Genomic DNA, 26641 nt, shown 5'->3' with positions numbered 1-26641 from the left:
TCCAGAAATGATCATTATTTTGAAGCCTATGAGAAGTGTTAATATCTGTTATTTTTCCAATTAATATTGTAATATTTTAATACTTTTTAACAATCCCCTCTCAAGTTTTTTCGGTGTGGAAATATAGTAAGCGATTAGAGAGGCCAAAATCAAATTTGAAGCGTAAGCGCGAGTTTCATAGCATCTCCGAAGGATTTTTGGGTGGATTCACTGCTCTCTTTTTTGTTTGTGCGAACTCATTCATTTTCAGCGTTCGCCTTGTTTATTCGTTCGTTAATTAAGCACAGCACATTGAGCATAGTGGAGTATGAAGTGGAGTTTTCGAAAGCTGCAAGTCAAAAATGAAGAGAGGAGCCAAGGGGGTAACAAAGGATATTCTGCACGTATCCTGCAGACCGGAGCAGCATCGCACTGGCCGGCAACCAAAAAATGTGGGGCATTGCGAGTAAGGCAAACGAATCTTAAAGCAGCTTGTTATCCATGTTTATGCAAGGAGTATTTGTATAAATTATAAATTACAGCTAATCACAAAGCCGTGCGCGCCCTCCGAGCTCGGCAAATTTGAACGACCGCCAATTTTTCGCTGGGAGAGCGCACACTTAATTTATGCAGCTAAAGCCCGACTTGTCGTGTAAGAAGCGTTTCAAATAATATGCAGCAAATTAAAAGAGATATTCATAAGCTTTATGGGTAATTTGTTTAGATTTTTGGTTACGAAGCGCATAAAAAGCAGTGCAGTTAAAACGTTTTACCTGGTGAGACGGTTGTCAAAAAAACCCACAGCGTGCCAAAGCGACTTAAAGGTGACGGGGAACTCTTAATTGTAGATTAGTAGGGGGTTTTCGGGGGTTTTTTAAGCTGTACGTTTTTATTTGGAATTATGGGAATTATTGTTTTCATAGTGAGAGTCAAAAAATCAAAGCGCCTTCGGGCTGTGCAACGTTCAGTTGCACCGGGGCTTCAGTTCAATAGAACTCCAAAAAATCTTGGTCAGCCCATTGTTCTTTGTTGTTAAAAATCAACCAAAAATATATCATCAACAACTGAAAATACCATTAAGAAGCTGTTCTTGAATACATCAGCGGGAAAGCAAAAGGTTATTGAGGGGCAAGTGAAGTTGTTCGCTTAGTTTGTATGTAGTGTGATTTTGTTGATTGTGTTTAGAGGGAAATAATGTCGCCATAGCTGTTTGTTGTATCGAATAATATTTAATGTTTTAATTATTAATTTTTGGAAATTTTTTAATTAGGAAATGTGGGTTTCCTGAGTTTCTAAGGACATGCGCCTATAGGTAGGCAATATATTTTGATACACAGTTATTAGTTGGTTAGTTAAACAATTGATTTGGAAGAAGTTACTGCAGTTTGAAAAACTTGAATTCAATTTCAATTTCGATAGCTAATGGCTTCTCTCCTCTCGTGTGTGGTGTTTATCTGTGGTGATGGGTACGCTAGTACGCTACCTTTGACCTGCAAGAGGGCCGTATACTTGATCTCGGCCGCCGGATTCTTGGCCACGCACGTGTACTCGCCGGAATGCGTGGCCGACAGCGACGGAATGCTCAGCAGGGAGCTGTACTGGTCTAGCATGGTGACATTGGCCCCCAAAAGGTCGGGCAGCGGATCACCGTCCTTCAGCCAGATGAGCTTCAGCGGCGGATCGCCCCTGGACACCCCGCAGACGGTCCTCGTCCGCATGCCCTCGGCCAAACCCTCCTGGAAGGCGAACGGTTCTATGCTCGGCGGCACTGCAAGAGGAAAGATCAGGCGAAACGGGTTAGGATTGGCACAGCTGGTCAAGAGGACACCTGCGCCTGAGACACCTGGAGGACGCGAGATTCCCACGTTGTTTTACGATTGATGGTGATTGGTGATTGCTGATTGTTGTCAATTTGTACGCTCTGTAAACCTTCGCAGTTTTGTTAACACATTCGAATCGAAAAACGCTACTTAATCTTGTACAAACATTCCGAAAGTGGAAACATCATTTACAAAGGATAGCAAGGATCGTATATGTATATATATATATATATATAAGATAAGATGTATGTATATGCAATTCAATGGTTCTGTGTTACATGGTACATGAATCAAAGTGCATACAAAGAGGAAACTCAACTACTTGCAACTAAACGGGATTACAAATACTGGATAACTCGATTACTGGACTCGTAGGACTCGAGTTTCTCATTGCTTTTACCATTGACCAGCAGGGCCTGCGAGTTCTCCACCTCGGCGGCGGAATTGCGCACCACACAGGAGTAGTTGCCAGTGTGGTCGCTGCCCAGATTCTCGATCACCAGGATGCTGTTGTACTGGTCCACCTGCTTCACGGACATGTGCTGGGTGGGATCGATGGGGCGGCCATCCTTGCGCCAGTTGATGGTCAGCGGGAGATCGCCCTTCACCACCGAGCAGGTGAGCGAGGCCCGATCGCCCATGTTCAGCTGCAGGATGTTCGTTTGGAAGGGACTGAGCTTCGGCGGCACTGCAAGGGATCAGCCAAGGATTGATGAGCCAAAAGCGAAGCGAAAGGAGCGCAGAGTGACCGGTGCAAAAAGGTTCCGATTTATGAAAATTTAATCAGCACGGCGCCTCATTAGGGCGCAGATTCATTAACATTAGCACTAATGAAAAAACTGGGGTGTCGTCCGTTCTTGCTCTCCTTCGGCTTCCTTTTTTTCATACTTTTTTTCTGTTTTGTTTTCAATTTACCAACTTTTAAGCTTAGATTATTGCGCATATTTAATTAGAGCAGAAGCAAAAAGTACATGTACCCGGCTGAAAGCCGAAACAAAACAAAATTAAGCAGAATCCAAAAAAAAAAAGTTAAAAGAGTGGAAAAACAAATGCAAAAAGGTTGGCAAAAAGGAGCAACTTGAAGCGCCATAGGAAACTACTTAGTTTGCTGTTAATAATTAAAATGCAATTTTCACTTCGTTTCGTAGCCCGCTGCTTGATGTCATCGTTCGGGGAAAAAGAGCTGTGAAAGAAACCAACCTCGACCTCCTCTTGTTTATCTATTTCACTGTGTTTTCATGCTTTTTTCTCCCTGGGCTTTCCCAGGGTTTTCTTTTGGGGTTTTTCGGTTTTTTTCGGCTTTTCTTTGCACATACTAACCTATGACCGTCACCTCGCCACTCCGCCGGGCACTGTGACCCTGCTTGTTCCTCGCCCAGCACGTATAGACGCCGGAATCGGAGTTCTTCTGCACGGGACTGATGGTCAGCGAGCCGTCCGGCTGGACACGTTGACGTATGTCATCCGGCAGCTCCCGTCCACCACGCTCCCAGTGGATCTCCTCGATGGGATAGCCGGCCACCGGGCACTTCAGATTCAATGTCTCGCCGGAGACGGCAGTTACCTTCGGTATTAGTCGAATGTATGGAAGACCTGTGACGGAATTGGGAAATGGATGCAAAAAAAAAAGCCAGCTGGTGAGTTAGATGTAGATGGGAATATGGAACGGAGCTTTTTGGGGGAATGTAAATGCTTAACAGATTTGCGCGTACGTTGCTTTTTTAATAATGCAGTAAACAACGACACATACAGCGGCCAAAGAAGTGGCACCACAAAGAGCAGTTACACTGAGCGGAAATGCGACCAAGAAAGAAACAACTTCAAGTATATTAATGTTAATCTTTAGGAACTCACTATTGCTTGAAGTCAATTAAAGTTAAAGTTACTACATTTAAATATATATTTTTAGTGACCAAATAAGAAACAACTTCAAGTATCTTAGGGTTAATCTTTAAGAACTCACTATTGCTTGAAGTCAATTACTACACTTAAATATATTTTTTTAGAATTAGGCTTAAAAACAACAGCTTTTGAGTGCCTAGAAATCAGAGTCTTTTTTTCTGTGCAGACAACAGGAAGCGGAGCACAATGTAATATGCATATCCTGGCTGGTTTCGTCCTGTCTCCAGTGCCCCCCGCCAAAACACTTTTCGGGAACGTGGAAGGAAATAATGCAGCAACTGTCGCCCGGTGGAGGCAGCAGGAGCAGGCACAGCAGCCGCTGAAGGAGCAGCTCCTCCGGTTGCCTGGTGGGCTGAGTTTTTCTTCCATTTTTTTTTCTGCGGAATATGCATAATTCCCGAGCACGTCATACGTGGTCTCGCAAAAACACACACGGTGTGTGTGTGTGTTTTTTCGAAGCTGAGTGGATGGGGATTTTTGTAATCACCGCCATTACCAAGTCGCGCAATCAGCGACATCGCCGGGCTTTAAACTAAATGATGATGGTGGGAGTGGGATTCATTTGCTTCTTTTTCGTGCTCCGCCGGCAAACAATGTTTGCAGGGTATGCGGAAATTGTCAAAGGAGTCGAAAGGACGAGAGGCATGAGCAGGTACTTCTGACATACTTTTTTGCATTCATTTGATTATCATGCCAAATCACTAGGGTCTTAAACTTTCGTCCAAGGCTAAGCCAACCCTAAATTTATTTGATTTCAGTGATAAATGTCGAACGGAGATAGCTGAATGTTTGGGGCTTCCCCCCTTGCTTTTCATCATTTCCTTTTTTGTTGAGACCAGCAGAGCATCGTTTAGTCGAGAAGGGATTTTTCGTGAATTTACTTGACTTTATTTTTCAACTTTTTCACTGCAAAACTTTGTAAACATGGCGCAGTTTTTGCCGCCGCTGTCGTTTTGTGTTTGCACTCCTGCTCCTCGTTCTTTCTCGCTGGCAACGCCATTTTGTTTGCCTGGCGACACAAAAATATTTGATTTCTTGCAAAAACAAGGCAGATGGTGCGCGTGCTGCTGGGAACTGCGACTGCCACTGCCACTGGAAAATGGGTGGATTTTTGTGGGGATTTCTCGTCCTTCCCTCGGCAGGACTTTTTGATGGGTTGGTTGGTGGGGAGAAAGCACTGCAGTCAGCCGAGAGCCATGTTCAACAGAAGTGTGCGCCTCGAACAACACTTCACTGCTGCAAAGGCACAAAAGTAAACTTGCTGGAGGACGGGACATGGGCCCAAAGGATCTGGCCAGCAAACTAGGGGGATGTGTGGCAACAGTAAGAACATGGCAAACGTGTTGTAAAACAAAATCAAGCAAAAGTAGGCAAATGCCAAAAGGAAGAGCACCCAGAGCCTCGAGCGCGGAGAACGTTTAAGTGCATATGTAAGTAGCCGGCCATATTTGTATCTGCGCGGAGGGAAATGGTTCAGTTACATATCTTAAGTGGCCTTCTGGTAATATATATTTCACCAAGGGATGCTCAGCTCGAACTCATTAACAATAAACTAGCATTCCATAAACTAGTTATTTCATTATATGGTGTATTGTAATACTTGACCGTATCAGTTATTAGATGTCATGGTTTAAATTTGGCGAATCCCCTCATGAATTCGAAGCCACTTACTTAGCAATTTACATCACTCCCATGTGCATCTGTGTGTTTGAGTGTGACTAAGTGTGAATACCACGTACCATAAATATTCAAGCGCGCCGCATGCTGCACTCGTCCGGCGCGATTCTCCGCGTTGCAGGCGTACTCGCCACCATCCTCGACCATGACGTGGCTTATGTTAACATGACTAATTACATCGCCATGCACGGTGATGTATTGTCCGATCATAAATCTGAAATGGCAAAAAAGGGATGCTTTTGGATGAGAGCACAAAAAACACATTAATATTTGCTTGGTTGCGATTTTAGCGATGGTTGCACGCGGCGTATGCGCAATGTGCGCGTGTTTGGTTGCTTGCTGCTCGACAATTGTTTTCTTGTTTTCGAGCTGCCGCTGCATATTTAAGCGTGCACACACCACACACACCCACACACACCCATACACAACCAAACACACCACTGCACACTCATCAGCTAGGCACACTTCAAAAATGCAGCCTGACCCAAATCCCTTTTGACTGCAGGCTTCATTTTGTTTTTGTCGTATTTTTGCGTTTAGTTTTTTCCTCTTTTTTTAAACGTTATTTTTTTTATGCCACATTTAGTCGTAATGAAGGCTGTCAGTCGAGCTGTCGGGGCTTAGCATAGTTTCCATATTGCTGTCAATGTCATGTGCCACGCCCACGAATGCGAATACGAATACGACATCCACTTAATGCCAAGCCGTTACGCCACGACTCAAATAATGAGGGGGAAAAAAAGGATTTCAAGTTGGCATTAAGTTCTGGGTTTGGTCCTTTGTTTGCCACGCTTTCTTATTGGCACAGACGCATTAATTACAGGCAACATTGTTACGCATACGCCATGTGGCACTCACACAATCGGCTTTTGCGGCATCTTGCAGCGCTGTGAATGTATGTGTATGTATGGCTGTAACTTTGAGTGTATGTGTGTGTTTGGGGATATGCGGGGATTGCGTTCTAAGCCAGCACACCCGCCGGCTCATTAGTTTGTGGCCCGGCTCGGTGGCAACTTTTCAATTGGCATTACGGCCGCAGTTGGAAGTTGGAGCCACCGAGAGTTGTAGTTGTAGTTGTGGGAGTCGGAGTCGGAGAACAATAATGGCGGAGGCAAAGTAATTACAATTTTAATTAACTTTTGCAGCAGCCGCATCCTGTGGCTAAAAGGATCCCCTCAACGTCGTGGCTTGGGGGCTTATGAATGCATAAGCCAGGCGCGAGAAGCGCTGATTTCCCCCCAGAAGGCGTGGCCAAGTCAAGCCGAAAAATCTTTATGGCGTGTGCCGAGGACTGGAAAAACTGTGGCAACTGTAGTTAAATGAAGCTGGCTGCAAAAATATAACCAGTCGCATTCGGAAGGGAGACGACACTCAGTTGAGTTGGCTGCGGCACTTGTGAGCGGCGGAAACAATGGCGAGGACCAAATCGCAACAAAGTCGCACACATCCGCATCCCCATGTCCGCATCCACATCCGCACAACGTCGGCTTAAGCGGCATTGCAGAAGTTTAACGGTGTGTGTGTGTGCTCGCCAGTGTGTGTGGAGCGTAAAACGCTTGGGCTGCAACAATATAAACCTAATAGCCTGGCGCGGCTTTTGTGTGCTGTTTTAGCTGATTGCAGAGTGAGTGCCCGGCTCAGTGGGTGGCTTAATTCCAGCCAGCCAAAAAAGGGAAGCAGTGGTAAGAATTTCACTGTGTGCCACTTGCAGCTTGGCCCCTTCCATTCTTTCTCTCTCTTTCTCACTCTCTCAAGTGGCAGAAGCGCAAAGTTTGGTGGCTAAAGCTTATGAAATATTATGCATTTCAATTTAGCCAAATCGAGTTTGCACTTGGATCGCAATCAGGTTAGCTTGCACGCACAGTTTAAGGAATCCAATGAGGAGGTAAGGATTTTCCAATTAAAAATCTTCTTATATGAAATTAAAGCGCGTTAAGTGCAGGGTTCACTGTAGTTCACATGGCTTTGTGGCGCTTCAAAAGCGTTCCTCGTGCAGCTTAAGCGTTTTCTCATTTACGCCAAAATTACACATATTTCCATAACGCCTGCAGTTGTAGACAAACGCATCACGCACACACGCCTCCGTCGACGTTTTAGCAGCACCGCAGGAAAAGCTGAGGAAATCTGGAGGAAAACACCAAGGAAAAGCGGAGCAAGAGCCGGGGGAAGACGCCGGCTCAACAGCCTTAGCCCAAGTTGCTGGTACCGCCGCAGACAAACTTTTGAAAATGGCGTAAAATGAGCGTTTGAGTGTTGCGTTACCTCGTGCGCGCAATCATTTAATTTCCGCCTCGAGGCGTCTGCCCTCCATCCACTTGCCACCCCCTCGCTTTTCCGACCATTTCCCAACACTTCCACCGACATGCCTGTTTGCCTGTCTGTCTGCCACTCCAACTTGTGTGTGTGTTTGTGCGTCTGTGTATTAAATAAATACACTTACCAAGTTGATATACCTTTAAACCGAATAATGTAAACCACTTAAAACTCGGCAATAACAACGCAAACAGCAAGAGAATTTGTGCAGCATTGCGAAGGATGCTGCTGCTTCCTGCCAAATTAGGTTGCCAGCGACGCCAGGATAACGCCTGCGGCTATTATGTGTCAAAATTGTGTTGCTCAGATAACTTTTAAATTAAGGCCATCGGCGTCTGCATGTCCGCACAAGTTTCCGAAAGCAAATTTTCACACCGACCACATAACACACAAATTTTTGTAATCAATTTTGCCTTGTGGTCAAGCCATCTTCTTCCTGCTCCTTTTTCCACAAGCCAAGTGGGGGAGGACCAAGGAGGACCAAGCCAAGGACCAAGTGGATGACCACTTGAGCAAACCAAATGCATGGCAATGTCCTCGACAGCTGCAAGTTGCAGCTCCAAGTGCTTTACATGCATAAAATATAGTCACATTTTTACGAACTTTTAAATGGTTTGGGTCTAATGGAGCCATATGTCTATACGTTCATGGAAATAAATTTAACTCAAACTTGCTAAAACTTAAAATTAAGGTGAGTACCCTATCCATACTATCCATATTTATATCTCATAAATAACAAAACTAAAAGGTATCCTGAAATCGAATCATTTTCTCGAAAAACCCAGCAACCCATCAAGTTGATGGGATTCCGTCTCCTGCGTTCGACATATTGCTTAAGTTTTAATTAAAATATTGCACAGCTGGGCGACGCAGGACAACAATCAGGACACGGTTGCCTTAGTTTCCCTTTTTTCTACATTTTACAGCTTTCCACCAAGAATAAAATCCGAAAAAGCGAGTGCAAATAAAACGCTGCTGATTTTCATGATGGTGCTGGTATTTTTTAATCAACAACAGAAGTCAACAGAAGTTTGACTTGCAAATCATTACAGACGTAACTCAAACAATTAGTGGCAGCTGCCAACGAACTGCAAATGAAGCAGGACTGCCGCAAAAACACAACAAAAAAAATACAAAATAAAAAGAAGGTTTTTTTTGCCAGCAGGTAAGGGGCTGAGATAAAAGCCAAATGAATGGCAACCGACCGAATTGCCAATCAATCGATTCGCTGCTGCATTTTATTTGCTGGCGGAGCCAACCGACGGAGGCAACCAACTATTTGTCAAGTCTGGACTCGACTCGATTTGAAGCGATCGCTTCGATTTTATTCGGCCAATGCAAATGTCAATGTCATTAAAGAGATTCAATTCCGTTGGCAGCGGGCCAGCTTAAAAATGCAATTAAATGCGTAAGGTTTTGGTCGGCGACCGGGCTTAATTAACAAATAGAAAGGCAAAGTCGGCGGAACCTTGGACCAGACACAGCAAACACAGATACATGTCCATATACCTACACAGATTCAGATACAGATACAGATACACTTACAGTCGCCGGAACCGGAGTGAATGAACGCTGGAGCAGACGAGGCCGACCCAAACCACCCACCTTTGTAGGCGCGGCAGTCGGCAGCCACTTTCTACGAGTATATCCGTATATGTGTATATGTTTTTCTATATATTCCGTGGGGCAATGTTTTTGAAAGGAAAGCGCAGGCAGCAAAAAAGTAAAAAAAAAAAACATGAAAAGGGAAAAAAGTTATGGAGGGAAAAGCAAAAGGCAAACACACACAACGAGTGCAATAAATGCAACCGCAGCCACAGTCGGCAGCCGCAGTTGAGATAAATTTTAGCTGGCCGCCCGCAGCGCCGCCTCTGCCATTGCCAAGCCCATCTCGAAACCCCATCCCCAACTTACAGCCCCCTTAAGGCCCCATTCTATGCCCCAGCCCTTTCGCCCCTTTCACCCCCTTTCAACAAGTTCAATTACCTTCCGTTTGATGGCAGCGGAAATCCGTCCAGTGTCCATGAAATTTGCGGCGTAGGATTGCCGGCAGCGGAGCACTTGAGGCTCACAGCTGGTCCTGGCTGCAGGGTCTGCTCGATAAAGCTGTAGAGGAGCACGGGCGGCGCATCTGGGGGGCAGAGTGTGGTGGCAAGAGGTCACATTAATAATTTAACCATAAGCTGGTCGCATCCAAGTGGGATTAGGCGGGTCTAATACATCAAGGATTCCCAAGTGGGTAAGGAGTCATAATAAGCGGCTTACAATAAAAAGAGTAATATTTATAGCATTTCTAGATATTCAAGATTCTACAACAAACATTAATATATAATATATATCTTTAGGTTTACAACTCTTACATTTCAAATGCAAGATGGACACTCACCTCCCAGTTGCAGCTCGGCGGTGGCCTGGAACGTGTCGCCCTCGGGCCGTCGCACCACGCACTGGTACATGCCGCGGTTCTCGCGACTCACGCGTGGCACCACCAGGGTGTCCTCCACGCGGCCCGAGGAGGGCAGCTGGCGGCCGTCCTTGTACCACAGGATATTCTGCATGCCCACGGGGCTGCCGTTGCTGGTGACCAGGCACCGGAACTCCGCGGTGCCGCCCATGTGAACGCTGAGTACGTTCGGTGAGATTTCCACTTGAATGGGCGTGGCCACCGTGAGCCGGAGCTCGGCACTAGCCTCGCCGCCCACATTGCCGGCCGTGCACTTGTAGACGCCGGAATCCTCGCCAGTCACGGCCTCAATGGCCAGGATGGGGCCGAGCAGTCGGACCCGAGGACCACTAAGTACGGGCAGGGGTCCGGCTCCATTGTGGGTGAACCAGCTGCGTTTGGAGGAAAGATTTATGGGGATCAGACTATTGTAAATCGGCTCCATTAATCGCGATTTTCAATTGGTACGTTTTAAAAAACCAACAGAGAAACTGTGCTCATGGCAATCTATTCCATTATTCAGGGCAGTCGTTATAAATTGCATCTAAAAACTACAAATAATATACAGAATACCTATATGGAGAGACATGTCTTAACTAATTTGTTTCTAAAACTCTTTATAACCATTTAATCAAATTAAGCATTAAATGCTTAAATACAATGATTAAACTGAATGACAGCAATTTCAAGTCACAAATATTTGTGCATTCTAGATTTTGTGCTCTCTAGATTTATAATTGAAAATTTCGGTCTGTAATTTGAGCATAGAATGCTATTTCAGACAGACTGAAATTAATGGTGCTGAGCTTTTGGACAACTGCAGTCCATTTATCACGGACCATCTGGTTCCTGCGAACAAATCTAACATCTGATAGCTGCCAAAGTTTGAGAAAATATTGAAAGGGTATTTCAACTGGAACTATCTGACAGCGAAACAAAGTTCAAGGCCTGATGGACGGACTACCTTTGGCATTCTTTATCCTTTATCATTATTTTTCCCCATTCCCCGCTGTCTGTGTTGGTGGATAGCCTTTGTTTAATGTTGCATTAATCCTTTGCCTCGCTCATTATCCCTCTTCTCGAAGGACCTCGTCCCGCTCTGCCGTATTAATTATGAAATGGCTACAATATTTTCCCCTTGGCACAGCCATCTATCTATCCATATATACATGTGTATGTAGGCAACCCACCATGCCGACGCTTATAGATTCTTTTGTTTTCTGTCATCAGTCTGACATTGTGCCTCGTTTTACTTCTACCCCTCACCCAACCATCGGATCCTACATTACTTGTCTGCTTATCAAAGCGTAATTATGGTTACATATACGTATGCATTCTGTTCTCGATGTGGCTGCAGACTTTTTCCATCCCAACTACATTCACATCATTACCTAGGCCATTGTTGCCGAACAAGAGTGTACGTTACGTTACGCCGCATAGCGCATACGAGCCATCGGCCGTCGAGAAAGTTAACTAACGCCTTTAGCTCACATTTTCACATTTCAATTAGGGCCACACACATTAGCCACTCTTTAGACACATTTTACAAAATAATATGCACGTCAGCTCACAGTCTCCGCCGCATCTCTCGTATTCTGACCCCTGAAGCGGTTGTTTATTTATTTGGCTGGCAAACTAAATGCCCTGGCCGCTCACTTTGGATGTATATATGCGTTCCAATTAACTGGCACCACCATGGCATAACTGCTTTTGCACAGGGGAAAATGTAGCCTGATTATAGACATATCAAAATCTAAAAGTTTGTGTAGAGTGGCATACTAACTATACCGTAATAGCTACCAATTGGAGCTTTGAATTTCATTTTATCTAGAAACTCTCTTGTAAACTTTATATTTAAAATGAAAATTATAACAATTTAGATTTAACAATAAACTGGATTCCTTAGCTTCAATCTACAAGAATGCAAAACTTTGGCTACTTCAAGGACACTCGGCAAAGATCCTTAAAGTTTTCCCCAGTGCTCTAATAAGTGAGAGCCCAGCGTTATGGTGTTATAGTGTTTGTGCGGCCAGGACCTGTCAACGTCAAAAGTTTCGCCAGAAATGTGTGCTAAAGCTCTCAGCAAGCGAATGAGTGAGTGCGTGTGAGTGTGAGTGTGTTTGAGGGGGTTAGAGTCCTTTGGGGAGTGGGAGTGAGCGGATGCCAGTGGATGGCATCGATTGCGGCACCTATACACACCTGTATTCGGGCGAAGGACAGCCCTGAGCGACGCACAGGAGCACCGCGCCCTCGTCCTGCGACACCTGCACATGAGCCGTGTGCTCCACCACGCTGGGCGAAATGATGCCGCGATGCGCTGCGGCGAGAGATGATAGAGATGATGGAGATGATGATATATGTGGCATTGGTGTGGTCCTGGCATCGGGGTTTTGGGGCTTTGGCCCTCGCCCTCGCCCTGTGACTGGGCATGGGTATACTCACAATTAATACGCAGTCGGGTGGGTGAACTGACGACCACCTGGCGGGTGAGGCGGTGCATGCTGCGGCAGCGGAAGGACTGCGACTCGTCGCTCTCCTGCAGATTGTGGATGAGCAGCTCGCCGGTGGGCAGCAAGTGGAACTTGCCATCTGGGAGAAAGGAAAATACAAGAAAAAGCTATGAGTACACTTCCCTACGAAGAACTGCGGCCAGAACCCTACTCAAAAACCAAGCAAGTATACACATAAAAGAGAAGGGGTAAAATGCCACTAAAAGTTATACCAAGTATTACAAAAAAGTCTCTGAGTCCCTGCATTGGCATTCCTGCTGACAGGATTAATCAAGATGGATGCCTCCACTCTGTCGCATGGCTCTGATTCAAATCTTCTGCCAGACACTCTTGACCTTTCCGGATAGTTTACCTGCCACAAAAGCCGGTGGATTTTTGAAATAGAGTGGGCCACGCTCTTTGTAATATAGACAACCGGGAACGCCACCTCTGTGTGGAGTGGGTTTTGGGGCAAGCCAAAGGCTCGTCTCAAATTGCTAAAGGACAATGTTAATTATGCACCAAAGGACCAAAGAGGAGACTGAAAACTGAGGGGCAGGTGCGGACGCAAATGGCAGTTAAGCAGGCAAACATGTGAGGCAAATACTGCAGGCAAACAATGCACTTGGTTGGCTTGTCGCAGGGACAAGGATGCAGATGCAGACTGAGTTGGGCTAAGTCCTCTTCGTTTCGTTTCCTTTCGGTTTCTGGCTGAAGGACGACGGCGAAAGCCGCCGGTTAACTTACCGCCTTGCAACGAGGGATAGATGTAGATAGCGGGTTCATGAACCCACGAGACCACTCGTACCAATTCCTTGACGAACGTGGGCACCACGCAGCGCAAAATGGCGGTGCATCCCCGCGCGGCAGACAGCACCTCCACGTCCACTTTGTAGGCCTGGGCCACAACTGCAGAGGAGTGGATATATGCATATATATATATATATATATTATTAAATGCTGCCACGCCCACACGGCGCACAGTAGAGCCACTCACCCGCCCTCACTTGCACGTCCCGCGAGACGATGCGACCCACCGAATTGCTGGCAATGCAGCGATAGATCGTGTTGTGCACATCCTGGTGGTAGGCGGCGGCGGCGAACGGCATCAGGACGAGCGTCCCGTTCCGCAGGACACGTCGCACCCCATGGATCTCGGTCACCGCCGAGCCATCCGCGTGCACCCAGTCGACCGTCGGCTGCGGACTTCCGGAGGCCGAGCAGTCCAGCCAGCCGCCGGAGGAGTTCGAGAACTCCACCCGACCAGGTGGCTCCATCACGAATCCGGGACCGCGCAGGTGGGCTTCGAACGGTTCACTGCAGGTGGCATCTGGAAAGTATACAGCATAATTAGTAAAAGTTAAATGGCAAATATTACAAGTGCATTGAAACCCTTAAGTGAGCATACAAGTATTTCACAAATTTATACTTTTCTTGATGTTAGGAACATCCTCTAGATCAATTTGTTCCAACACCTAAGCTTCCAAAAAAAGTTATAAAACTCAAAATAAATTTTTAAGTTAAGAAGCTGAAAATTTAAGATAAAAGATAAGTTAAGTTGTAGCTCGTCTTAAAGAAAAGAATCCCTAAAAACCCTTTAAGGATACATGAATTTAGCAATGGCTGCTCTAGATTCTCTGCCCAATAAATGCATTTATGATCGTAAATATTTTACTACCCCCTACATCATTTACAGGCCGCATAAAAATGCAGAAAAAACGTTCCCCAATCATGCATTAAAATTGTGAGCTGGCATAAACAAAAGCAATAATCCCAGAGAGAGATATCAAAAATTCATAAAGGGCCGCTGGCCTTCTTGGGTGCGCAAATCCCTTGAGACCTTTTTGCACTTTAATAAGCATTTTATATTTTACATTTTTTATAATGCCCTGCCATTGTCGCATTCGAAGACCGTTCTCCTTACATCCACACAGCTCCTTTCGCGAGCAAACAGATTTAGTCTTATCCCAAATTAGAATAACACTTTGGTCTTTAGCTCTTTGGGCTGCTCTTCTGGAACCCCCAATCCCAATGCGCCCAATGGCCCCCAGACCCAAATACATATACATATATGTCTATATATCTGCATGTACATATATAAGTATATTTCTCCAAATTGACATTTCACTTCATATTCCACATGAATGCGCCTCGGCTGTCTGTCTGCCACCGAAGCGGGCATCTTTCCCTGCGGCGCTGTGCAAATCCTTGCAACTCGTTCAATCTATCCAGCATTCGTCCTGCCCAGGACTTCAGGACTCCAGGACTCCCCGATCCCACCTCGCACCACCCCGCACCGTCCCTAGAAGTCATTGTGTCTGCAATTAGAGTTGTTTTTGTTGGTTTTGTTTTTCCCCCATTTATTCCCCCTTCTATTTCTTTTCCTTTTTTTTTTGCCTTTCTGTGTTTTGTTCTTTTTGGCTTTGTACGCTTTTTGTTGTGCCTGGCCAGGCGCTTTTTGTTTTACGCTCGACAGCATGGATTTTTATGTAACTGCTTTCTGGTTTCGCCTCCTCCGTCTGTCTCATCGCCTCGGTCGTCGAGATGGTTCCATTTCGCTTTTCCCCGCTGATTTCATGGCTTTCCAGGGATCACACGCAAAAAAATAGAACAGAATCGGTCTCTACTAATATCAAATTACCTAGCAAAGTATCATCACCAAATTATATTTAGCAATAATCAAACATGTTTTCAAATTACTGATTTTATGCCTTCATTTTCTGTTTCATTTAACTGAAATATATATATTAAATTATGTCAAAACTCCTGTCTGCAATGATTGATTGAAATCAGAAAATCAATTTATTTTCCTCTGTGCAATCATTGCTCCTGGACCAGGATGCGGATAAGGACGAGGCCTCTGCCAGGCCATAAAATTATTGCAAGTATGTCTTGAGGATGCTTGGCACTCGTTTCTCATTTTTTCAGCTTTTCGTTGGGAAAGGGTATGTTTTACGAGTTTTGTGCCTTTGAGCAGGATCCCATGTGTGTACGTATGTGTGCCCATGTGTGTGTGTATGTGTGGCTTGGTGCATGTGCGTCGAGTTGTGTGTACATCCACTTGTAGGGGTTTTATTCTTTCCTGCGAAAACAAAAAGTCCACCCTCTCCGTGTTCCTGTGCGTGTGTTCTTCCCAAACGTCCTGCATGTATGTGCATATGTGTGGGTAAGCTTCATTTCAACTCTTCGTTTTCTTGCCTTCCGGCTTATTTCAATGCTTCAATGGCAAAATCAAAAAACAACATAAAAATTACTCCATTTTATGCATTGCGCCAAGGTATTACGTTCAAACTTAAGAAAGCCTGACAAAATTTTGAAAATATTCAAAGAAATGTTTTTAAAAATTCATTCGTTTCCGGAAATTGGTAATATTTAGCTATAAAATGATTTGAAATACTTATAAAAACTACGCAGTTTAAGAAGGCAAGTCTCCACTTCTAATTTATTTTATATGTGCAAGGTTACTGTTAGATTTTTGGTTATCCACACAAAATGCAAATATGGTAATTTGCCAATGCTATTATCTTCACATTTACATAGTCGAGAACAATTCCATCACCTTTGTGTTGTCACAATCGAGTGTTTCCCAATCAATTCGGACAGGATTTTTTGGTCAATGGAAAAGCGCATTTGAGCTGTCTACATTTTCCACAAATTTCTTTCCCAAATTGTTTTCCCAGCTTGGTTTTCTGCAACACCTGCAGCAGCCATCGCACATTCAGTCTCTACATACACAACTGCATGTGCAACTGCCCCCCGGGCCCCGCCCACTTTTCCCAGTACCGCCTCCGCCCATCTCCGCCCCCACCATGCTCCTCATGCTCCCCGAAAAACCCTTTTTTCCTTTGGCTCGCATTTCCGCTCGTTTTGTGTCGTACATTTCACTCCGTTCACTCCGAATGTGTTTCCCATCCACTTGTGCGAGTCTTGAGGGGTTACTTTGCCAAGCTTCTCAGACATTATTTTCCCTGTGCGTCTGTGTGTGTTTTTTTACGTTTTACTCATTTTTTTCCTGCTCCTCGAAATACATATATATATATATTTTTTTTTTTTCTGTTTGGATTATGCCCTTTTGGCACTTTTCGAAATTATTTCGTTGCCTCCAGGCGGGCGGCATGTGATGCATGTTGTGTGGCTGCAATATGTCTGCACTCGGCTGGCAATGCAGTGGTAATATTTCTAATGGGCCTCGATCCTACGGACTGCCCAAGTCACCCATTAAAGCCACAAAAAAAGAGTGTATATATATATGGCAGACTTTAAGACCACAGAAATTCTTGTGGCTCCGACGGAAGTGGGCGACGAACCTTGTAAGCAATCAGCTCGAAAAGCAGAGGAAATTCAATTTTTATGCGCAAGAAACAAGCGGCAGGAAGGCGTGACCCAAAACACCCAAAGATATCGGACTCAATATTGCTTGGCCAAAAAGGAAAAAATAAAGAAGGTAGAGGAAAACTTGAAAGAAGTTAAAACGTTTACAGACCAACGCGCCGCCCAACAACAACACGGCCACGAAACGAATAATAATTGTAAATAACTTGATTTTCCTGCTGCCTTGGCCGCAGTCCTAGTCCCAGTAAGATGTGCTCCACTTGGCCCAAAGTGCACGGAGGATTTGGGTGGCATGGCGGCCAGGAGGATTCCAATAAGACGTTCAACGTCTTTTGTTGGCCGAATTGTTTTGCAAAGCGAGTGCAAAAAATAAAATGGAATACATTGGGAAGTTGAGATTGAATTTTGGAAAATCTAGCGGTTCACTGGGAACTTTATTTCTTTACATGAAGTTTAGGATATAGCGAATAGGAATGAGCAGTCTATAAATGTATATATCCGAATATGTTTAAGAACCATGACAACTAATCTAATCTAATCTAAATAAATCTCTTAAACAGTCTTACAAAAACTTAGACTTAATAGAGGCTTTGGGATCAATAGAAACTCATTCAAACAATTAATCACCTAAAGCAAAGTTGTGTAGAACTCCTTTGAGGTACATTTTTGCAAGTTTATTATAATCATATTTAAACTCAAGACTTAATGTTAATTTTGTATGGACTCGTAGTGCAAACTTTTGTAAAAGTACACACTTGACTGACAAACTCCAAGTTCAGCAAACTTCTAATGTGGCACCTTAAATCATTAATAATGCCAGCAACAGCAACGAAGGTTTTCAAATCCAGCCGCATTTTCGAAGTTAGACTGCCAGCTGGTGAACATTTAATTTAAACTTTATCCCTTGCACTTCATTAATCCTACAACAAATTAAAGCGTTTGTCATAAACGGTTTAAAACATAATCAATCATAGTGTGCTGGGAAAACTTTGGCTTTGGCCATAATATTTCATAATTTTCGCATCACAAACTCGAACCTTTTTTCCCCCAGCTCGAATCTAATCGGATTTTCGGCATTGCTGTTGTCGGTGCTGGTGATTTTATATAACGTATTATATTTTATGATTATCTGCATCAAAATGGAGTAACAACACCGAAAAATGTGAGCCATCTCTCACAACGCCAGAGCAGAAAAACAAGTGTGTACGCTTAGACGTTGAGCAACAATTTCATTTGCATATTTTTCATTTGCTCCTGGCTCCATCGAGGGTGCGAATATATACGTTTGCGGATGAGCATGAAACATGAAATATCCGTGCGGCATTTCGATATTTTTTTTATTATTTTTTTTTTTTCTTTCGTTAGCGAATAGACATGTAAGCCAGTCACCATTGAATGCCGGAGCTGGGCAATGAAAACTGGAAAATATCAAATTTCCAAAAGAGGTTTTCGCCTCGCACACATTGCTCCTCGGATATGAAAAGGTCGGTGGGTCGATCGAGTGTTCTGCTTCTGACACATTTCATTAGCCTGTCTCGCACACACATTCAAATACACGGCGAGAAAATAGCCGAAAGTTTATGAGCTAGTGGAAAAACCGTTTGAAAAGCTAACTTTTGATTGTTCATCTTAAATTGTAGTATAGTATTTTGTTTCATTGTTCATACCACGAGTATATTGTAGTATAGTATTTGGTTTGCTAGTTTGCACCAGTAATTTAATTTAATTTCATTTCTTTAGCATTTATTTTCCCTGTGTATGCACACATATAACGAGTAGATGGGATAGTCGTTTGTGTGGCATAAATTGACGCCTGGTTTTTATCATAAGGCAATTTCATATTATGTTGGGGCATTTCGGCTTTAGTTTTTCTGGCAATTTTATGGTCTCCAGCCCCGTTTCTGGTCCTGTTTCTGGTGCTGGCTGCTCCATAAAGAGACCAAATCATTTGCCCTTAGTTCTGGGCGACCGACACTCGTATATAAGATATAAATTATGGCACCTCCTCACTCGCATGAATCACCATAAATTCAGGTCTCTCTGCGACACAGAAGATTTGCCTTTGAATGATAATAAGCTGAGTAATTGCCTTGACTGAAGATAATTCTTTGCCGACTTTTTTTCGCCTTGCTCCCTAAGCCGCCAAGAATATCCCGCAAAAGCCCCCGAAATCCTTTTGTTTTACTCGCAAGACTTAATAATAAGTTCCGTTTCGGAGGCGTAAACCGGGATCCAAAATAACAAAAAAAAAAAAAAAAAGGCGGAAAAATAACACGCCGACAGCTGTTGGGGCTTATGGTTGGAAAATCGCACGCACAGTGCCGGTGGAAAAACAAAAAGCACTAAGCATAGCAATACTTTGCGGCGCGTGCCGAGCGACTTAGGGAAAACCAAGGAGCAAGGAACAAGGAGAGGCGCCTAAAATGCCGGCAGGCCGGCTTAAGAGTTTTCCTGGAGAAAAGTTGATGGTGGCACCTACCCAGATTGAGCAGCAGGAGAATCACATAGAAGCGGCTACTAATCCACATGTTTTCCGGCTTCTGTTTTGATTCTGATTTGAATTTAGATTTAGATTTTTGTTATTTTTTTTTTACTTTTGATTTGCTGGGTTTTTGTAGCTGAGCTTTTTTTTGTTATCAGGAATTTCCGTGGGCAGTGACCTGTACAATTTTGATTTGGCTTGCGCTTTTGAGCGGTTTTACATTTCAGACACTTGACTCCTCTTCTCACATACTTTTGGCACTTTTGTATCTTTCAGATTCTTTCTATTCACTTTGGTGACTTGGTGTTTGGATGATTTGGATGATTTTGGTGTTATCTTATGTTTTGGGGGGACTGCATGGCCCGGTGCCGGCACACTTTGCTACACGATAACTAGGCACTCGCCCGCCAGGACAACCGATTGCCAGCAAGGACTCGACTTGACTGCGCGCCGCCGGAACCGAACTGTTGGCCAAGTTAGGAGCTCTTACACCAAAAAGTAGGGGCACTTTCACACACTCGGCGGCTCTCTTCCGGACTCTCTCTCTCTCTTCGGCGAGAATTCACCACACGCACTCACTTTCGGCACTCAGTCCCGATGCATTTTCAATCCAACTTCCGTCGTCCACCAGAGCCGTGCGTATCCTTCGAGCCTCGAACAGCAACTGCCGGATGCGGCGACCACCACGGCTCTTTGGTGGCTCAGTCGCGTGCTCCCCAGTGCCTTCAGTGGTGCAGTTGGCAGCACCGCCGATGGACGCTCTCCGCGCATGCGCACCACCATTTGTTGTCTGTGGTTAGGCACGACCTTTTTGGAGCGCCTCCGGAACAGCTGTGTTTACACTGGACCATTTGGGTGGTGCGGCCACGCAGGGAAATGGGCAGAAGAGTGGGTGGTTGGGCAGTTGGGTGGTGGTGCGGCCACATGCGTGAGTGCGCCTAGCTGAATGTTTCAATTATTTCAGCCAGCTCCATCTTCCCTTGGCATAGATTAGGCATCATGAACTCTGCTCGGCTGATGACTCTCTCGAAATCGTAATCGAATGGGAATGGGTTAACAATCTCATTTACTTTCAATTAATAAGGCATCCCATAAATTTGCTGTCAATTAATAACGCAATTTGTTAGGTTCAACATCGACTTGGCTGGCTGGCATAATTTACTTGGCATTATGCATAGCAATTTTACACTTGAGTCCCTTCCTGCCACCGCATAAATGTTGTCTATTTTTTGGCCATTTCTGCTAATGAGCATCAGGGGAAATTATGGCCAACAAGACGGGGTCTTTACTCGTTCCAGGAAAAAAGAGGCACCACAACAACGCATTCAGCCAGCTGCCAAGATTCATTATGTTAAGCACCAAAATGTGCTATTTCAAGTTTTTAACACTCAGAGAAATACATTAAGGAAAGATATAGTTACAAGGGTATAAAGGGTGTGATATATTTCCTTTGATTCCTTTTGAGAAACATTTTAGGGTATGGCAGATACATGTTGTGTAAGTAAAGAACATTTTCAAATAATTCTTTTCTCTTAATCAGTTTTCGGTGCACTGTATTATTTGTGTACATTTGGCGCTGGCCAATTTCTTGTTTATGGAACGCGTGAGCGCGTAAAAAGCGGCAAAGGGGGTTTTGAATCTGGTTTTGGCCCACATTAGGCGTGCCAAGGACAGTGGATGCCGTAGTGGCAGCCGTAGCCGCAACAAAGGCAGCAACAATAAAACATAAGCCGAAAACGAAGCGTGTTTGCTTGCCAAATTTATTTTGGACCCGTTAGCATTTCCCACGGCAGCACCGAATGCCAAACAACAAACAGTCAGCCAGCAAACAACAGACAACAAGCAACAGTAACCATATTCATGAGTCCTGTATGCCATCCAGCCTGTGACAGTGTGTGTGTGTGTGTAAGTGTTTGTGCCAGCGAGTGTGACTTGCATTTGTGAGCGTGACGGTGTCCGTGGTGGTAATGGCAATGGTAATGGTGTTGGTGTTCGTGCTTGTGTTTGTGTTGGTGTTGGTACTGGTGTCGCTGCTAATGACAACGGGACCGCGTTGCGCATCAACGAACGACACCAAAAAGTCATTGACTCATTGAGTTTTCTACCGGTGAGCGTTTGTGCATATATGTGTGCCATCGGAAGTTGCAAGGCAGACCCGTTGCATACCCTCTCATAGAGTTTAACAACTTGGCAAGACAGTTATCCTACTGAGGGGATAATTATTACTCATACAAATAGTTAAGGTTAACTAATGTATAGGATTATCAATATTATATCAATCAGCATATCAGCATCTGTAATATAGTTTTCCTACTATTACTCCCAGCTTACGGCTAAAATTAGCATATTGTTGTAACTAAGAAAGGGTATATACATTTTCGTTCTAAAGGTAGTCACTTCTTTCAACTTCCCTTTTTCCGTCACACTCTTTGGCTCAAGCAGCGTTATCGTGTTTGTTTGTTGGTTGCCTGGTTGGCTGGCTGACAAACTGACAAACTAACAAACTGGCAAACTAACAAAATGCCAAACTGACTGACTGCCAATGCGTGTCTGCACACGTTGGCAGCTTTAACCGGAGTAAATGCAGTCACCGGCAGCAAAAACAACAGCGCTCCGTTATGGCCACTGTTTCATTTTGGCCCAATCGCCCCACTCGCCCCACTCTGTCATCATTAGAGTTGGGTTCGGTGGGGCGGCTTGTGTTGCTGGATTGGTGGGTTGGGTACATTGGTGGGTCAGTGGGCTGGTGGCCTGGTGGGTTGGTAGGCCCGCCAGGTGCCATGCTCTCCATGTCCATGTCCATGCATTCGTGCCAAAAGGGCTACAGGAAAAAGGGACAACCCAGTGGGGCTATAAATTTTGGGGGCAGAAAAGTAAGTTTCGAGACGGCTCCTTTAAAATTCTAGTCTATTCAGTTCAGTTGGTCATTCGTTTCTTGGCTCACAATGCAATGGATGGATGCAATGCTTTGTTCGGATGCATTCAATGCTCTGGTTCATATCCGATGCTGGCCACTGGTCACTGTTGGCCTGTCAACCCACTTCTATAAATCTGCATAACAATTATGATGCTGTTAAGGCTTAGAATCAATAGGAAGTAGGGGAGTGCACGGCTTCTATACAAGAAGATAATGGAAAATTAACACAACTTCAAGTCTCTAGAAATTTCGGTTGAAAATCGGGAAATTTATTCGACACATTTTCAGTCTTTTTGTGTCACATAACATGTAATTCGGATTTCTGTACAAGTCCATCTTTTCTAAGACAATAAATCAGAAACTTGCAGAGATTTCTGGAATAAGTAAACAGAAGACATCAACAATTATCCTTATACTTATTTTCAAGGCAGTTTCCGCCATCTTTCATATTTCATATCTCATTTCGACAGTGCATGCATGCAAAACTATAGATTTGGCTCTGACTACGGCTACAACCATGGGCTATTAACTGTGCCGGCTGGCCATGTCCTGCGACAATTTCTAACAATGCGTTAGATGGCAGCTGGGCAAAAAGGCGGACTTATCTGCAGAGAGCGCGGTGCTGCTGATGGCGTCGTTGTTGTTGCAGTTGTTTAACGTGGCATTTATGCGCCTGTTTGCTCAACGTTTTGTATGTAGGTCAACATTTGCACGCTCTATGACTGACGTCAACATGGACCGGGAATGTCCTGCCACCCGGCCACCAGGACCACCCACGCCATGCCATCTCACCCATTATCCTGTGTGCCACCCATCCCTGTCCGTTTCCGTTTCCCGTGTTTATGTTGCTGCCACACCTCCCAACGCCCCCTTTTCGCTGCTCCCGTTGTTATGGCAAACACCCACGATGCCTATGTAAAAGCAGCAGCTGACCAGGCCCAAACCTGCCGCACCATCGTATGAATTGTGCGTTATGTAGCTCCGATATATGTATGTATCTGCATTTATATGCAACACCAGCACATACACACACACACACACACACACACATGCATATGTAGGCGCATTCACTATTGATTTTCATTTTTGCGCGTTTTACAACAAGCTTTGTTGCATTTTATTTGCCCTGTCATTGACAGCAGTCGCCAGCAGATTGTGAGTGTGCGAGTGTGAGTGGGCGTGCTTTTCCTGCTGCATTCGCCCACTGGGCCAACACATTTTGTAGCATACTTTTTTGGGCGTTGTCCACTGCATTTTTAATTGGTATACAGCTGGCCGTGCGCGAACGAACTCATGTGAGTTGAAAATGCGACGACGGCTGCGGCTCTCGGCTGCACTTGAAAAACGCAATCGTCAACGCGTTTTACATGTTTTTCAATTTCATCTGCAGCAAGAAATTCAGCCTTTTGCCGTTCTTTTTTTCCATTTTTTTTTTTGCCGCATTTTCTTTGACAACATGGCAAACGTCATTCAACATAATTGCAGCCTTGAGGCCTGCGGCAGGCATATATAAATTTTGTTATTTATCCTCTTCTCTCCTCACCGCACCGTTGATTGTTTATTGATTTTTTTTCGCCTGGCACTTGCATTTAGCATTTTTTAATGACTTTTTTTTGAGGAGCTCAACCATGTTGTTACTTCATTAAACGAGATGCTTGCAAAATGTTGCAAAAATTTCTTCAAGTGGTTGGGCGTACTTGAAGAAAACCGGTAGCTGGGAAGCTGTAGATGGGATAAGGAGTGATTTCAATCAACTGATGATAGACGAGGGCGGCACTGGTACAAAAGAACTGGCGTATCACATACATCATTACAATATTTACCCACACTTAACCCCTCGCAGGATCAGAGACAAAACAAAGGCTGGCTGGGAAGTCAGGAAGCGCATTTGCATGTAACACGTGAGCTTACAAAAGCCAAGTGACATTGTTTGGGCCACGGAGGGTCGTGGCACATAAATTAAAGTGAGAGTGTAAGTGTGTGTGGCAAGAGAGGGTTGATGTTTGCCACACACACACACACACACATGTGCTCAGGTGGGTGGTGTCTATGTGAACTCCTCAATTGCACCCTCTCCGTGTTGACAGTAGTCAAATGGGTTGAGCCAGGAGATTGATATGACAAGCTCCAACGATGACGACGGGAATGGGTCTGGATCTGGGAATGGGAATGGAAGTGCCATGGAATGGGCATGAGTTTTGGGTTCGGGTATGACAATGGGTATGGGTATGCGCTGCTGAATGACAATGATGAAGCCTGCGCACGCCTCAGCGCACAAACAAATTATGCAAAATGCATTTGCAGCCCAACTCGAAGATGGCATTGTGTGTGCCAAACGTAGCACGTTAAATAATTAAAAGATGTCGCAACAATCACTCAATATCTCAGCATGTTGCAAGTACGAAAGCAACAGCTGAACCTTTGCGATGACATCGGACCATTTAATACCCAAAACACATTGTTAGAATTCAGCATCAGCTAAGAAATTACCAGACAAATCGAAGATATGTAATTAGTTAACTAAACTAAATACATAAAATACTTTACTTTTAAATCTTAAAGAAAAGCGAAAATGTTTAGCAAACTTAACCCAATCATCAAACTACCCAATCAAAGAGTGAAACTAAACAGACTGAAAGAAAATCTATTACCAGCTATAAAAAATAGATTGTTTTAAGATCGTTTTTGTCTCTTTCAAACGGAAATTGGAATGGCAAACAATTTGCCAAGTAGTTGTTGAGCATTTCGACCATTTCGAGCTGATATTCTTGCCGAATGTGCCAAAGTTTTCTAAAGTTTTCCTCTGAATTCAGCATTTCCATTGGCGGAGCGGAAATTGCGATGAAGAAGGCCAAAATAACATACACAAATGCACACTTAAAGATGAAATAACCGTTACTTAGTTTCCGTTTTAGGCAGAGACAATTGGGAAAACTATAACGGCTTAACAGAGAAGTCTATTAAAGAAAAGTTTATTCGAAGTGATTGGGTCATAAAATTGGACACTTTCAAGCAGACAAAGTTTTGTGAAAGCAAGCCAAACGATTGCAAATCTAAGCTAGGAATGAAAACTTGATTAGGCATAGAAATTGGGTAGAAATTTGGGAAATACATGAAAGGAAAGCCCCAGTGTGTGACTGAAAATATGCATGTTAAGTAAATTAAAGAGTTAGCTAACTGTATTTAACTAGTCAATCCTTCATCGCAATGAAACTTGTTACATTTGTTTGTAAGTATGTTCTCCTAAGCAAATACTTAGACACCATGATTAGTTGGTAAACTGAATTATCTTTTCTGTGCTAATGCAATTTATAATATGTCTTCCCATTTCGATCAGCACAAAAGCAGCTTACTGTGCACTTTTCCGTTTAAAGTTAATACACAATAAATATCGTGGCCATCCCTATCGCATTTTGTCCTATCACGTTGTAATGTGGCAAGGGAAAAAATGTAATAATCACGCACTAAGAGCCATTTTCAATTACCGTCTTCAAGGAATCAGGACGAAAAACGGCGCCCGAAATGCGAAATGCCGCTCTTTTCGCCAGCCAAACCACATAAAAAACTAATCAACTTATTTATGAACATTTATTATGAACAATGGAAACGTGCTGAATTGCGCATTTCGCAGCGGACCAAAGTAAATAAGAGAATATACTTCGGCCGAAGTTTCCTTGCTGGTGGAAAAAGATGTGAAAACTGAAACTGGAAAATGTCCCTGCTGTTTATAATTTCTTTGCTGAAATTACATTCTGTGTGGGTTTCGTAGTCCTGTCATATTTGGTGTGTCCTGGTCTGGTACGCACATAAAATGGCAAGAAATTGCCTTGGGCAGAGATACGTGCATACTTGGGTAGCAGCAGATTCTGCTCACATGTAACAAAGCATCGAACGAACAAAATATCCTGGGACCAGGATAATGCTCCATCGTGTTGCCCTTTTTTTTTTGTGGTTCAAGGGTTCAAGGCGGCGAACAACCTCTTGACCATAATTTACGCCACTTAAATTACAGACCCATTGAAGGCACTACTACTCCAGTTGGAAACATGTGCTGGCCATAAACATTCGAGGTCCTGGGACTTCGACATCGACATCGACTTCGACTTGGACATTCGCCATTCGCCATTCGCCATTCAACGACGACGTTTTTATGGCTGCCGCAAAAGGCTTTTATGCCGCCTCGAGGCGAATTTGATGATTTTATTAAAAGCAGAAGTTTTGCGATATTCTGTTCGCAATATCGACTGGCCGACTGCCGTTGGCTTTTGGGCACGTTAATTAGGCATA

General features: G+C 44.2%; 1 protein-coding gene across 6 annotated transcripts in view; it reads right to left on the bottom strand.

The window, feature by feature from the left end:
• The window catches only part of LOC122616094 (Down syndrome cell adhesion molecule-like protein Dscam2), a 28920-nt gene extending 8869 nt beyond the window's left edge, over window positions 1-20051 (bottom strand). For 3 of the 6 annotated variants that reach the window (XM_043791385.1, XM_043791384.1, XM_043791386.1), the window contains exons 1-10: window positions 19435-20051; window positions 13621-13953; window positions 13371-13532; window positions 12577-12723; window positions 12334-12451; window positions 10078-10526; window positions 9678-9822; window positions 5441-5592; window positions 3120-3392; window positions 1463-1747 (exon numbers count right to left, since the gene is read on the bottom strand). In XM_043791385.1, the coding sequence (XP_043647320.1) occupies window positions 1463-1747; window positions 3120-3392; window positions 5441-5592; window positions 9678-9822; window positions 10078-10526; window positions 12334-12451; window positions 12577-12723; window positions 13371-13532; window positions 13621-13953; window positions 19435-19483 (2113 nt within the window). In that variant the 5' untranslated portion in view covers window positions 19484-20051. Of the gene's footprint in view, window positions 1-1462; window positions 1748-2199; window positions 2654-3119; window positions 3393-5440; window positions 5593-9677; window positions 9823-10077; window positions 10527-12333; window positions 12452-12576; window positions 12724-13370; window positions 13533-13620; window positions 13954-19434 lie in introns of those variants that run through there. The other 3 variants (XM_043791380.1, XM_043791383.1, XM_043791382.1) reach the window with 1 other exon arrangement.
• Window positions 20052-26641: the final 6590 nt, after the last annotated feature.

The sequence above is a fragment of the Drosophila teissieri genome, chromosome 3L (assembly GCF_016746235.2).
Source record: "Drosophila teissieri strain GT53w chromosome 3L, Prin_Dtei_1.1, whole genome shotgun sequence".
Lineage (NCBI taxonomy): Eukaryota > Metazoa > Arthropoda > Insecta > Diptera > Drosophilidae > Drosophila > Drosophila teissieri.
This window is presented reverse-complemented; position numbering and strand designations above follow the sequence as displayed.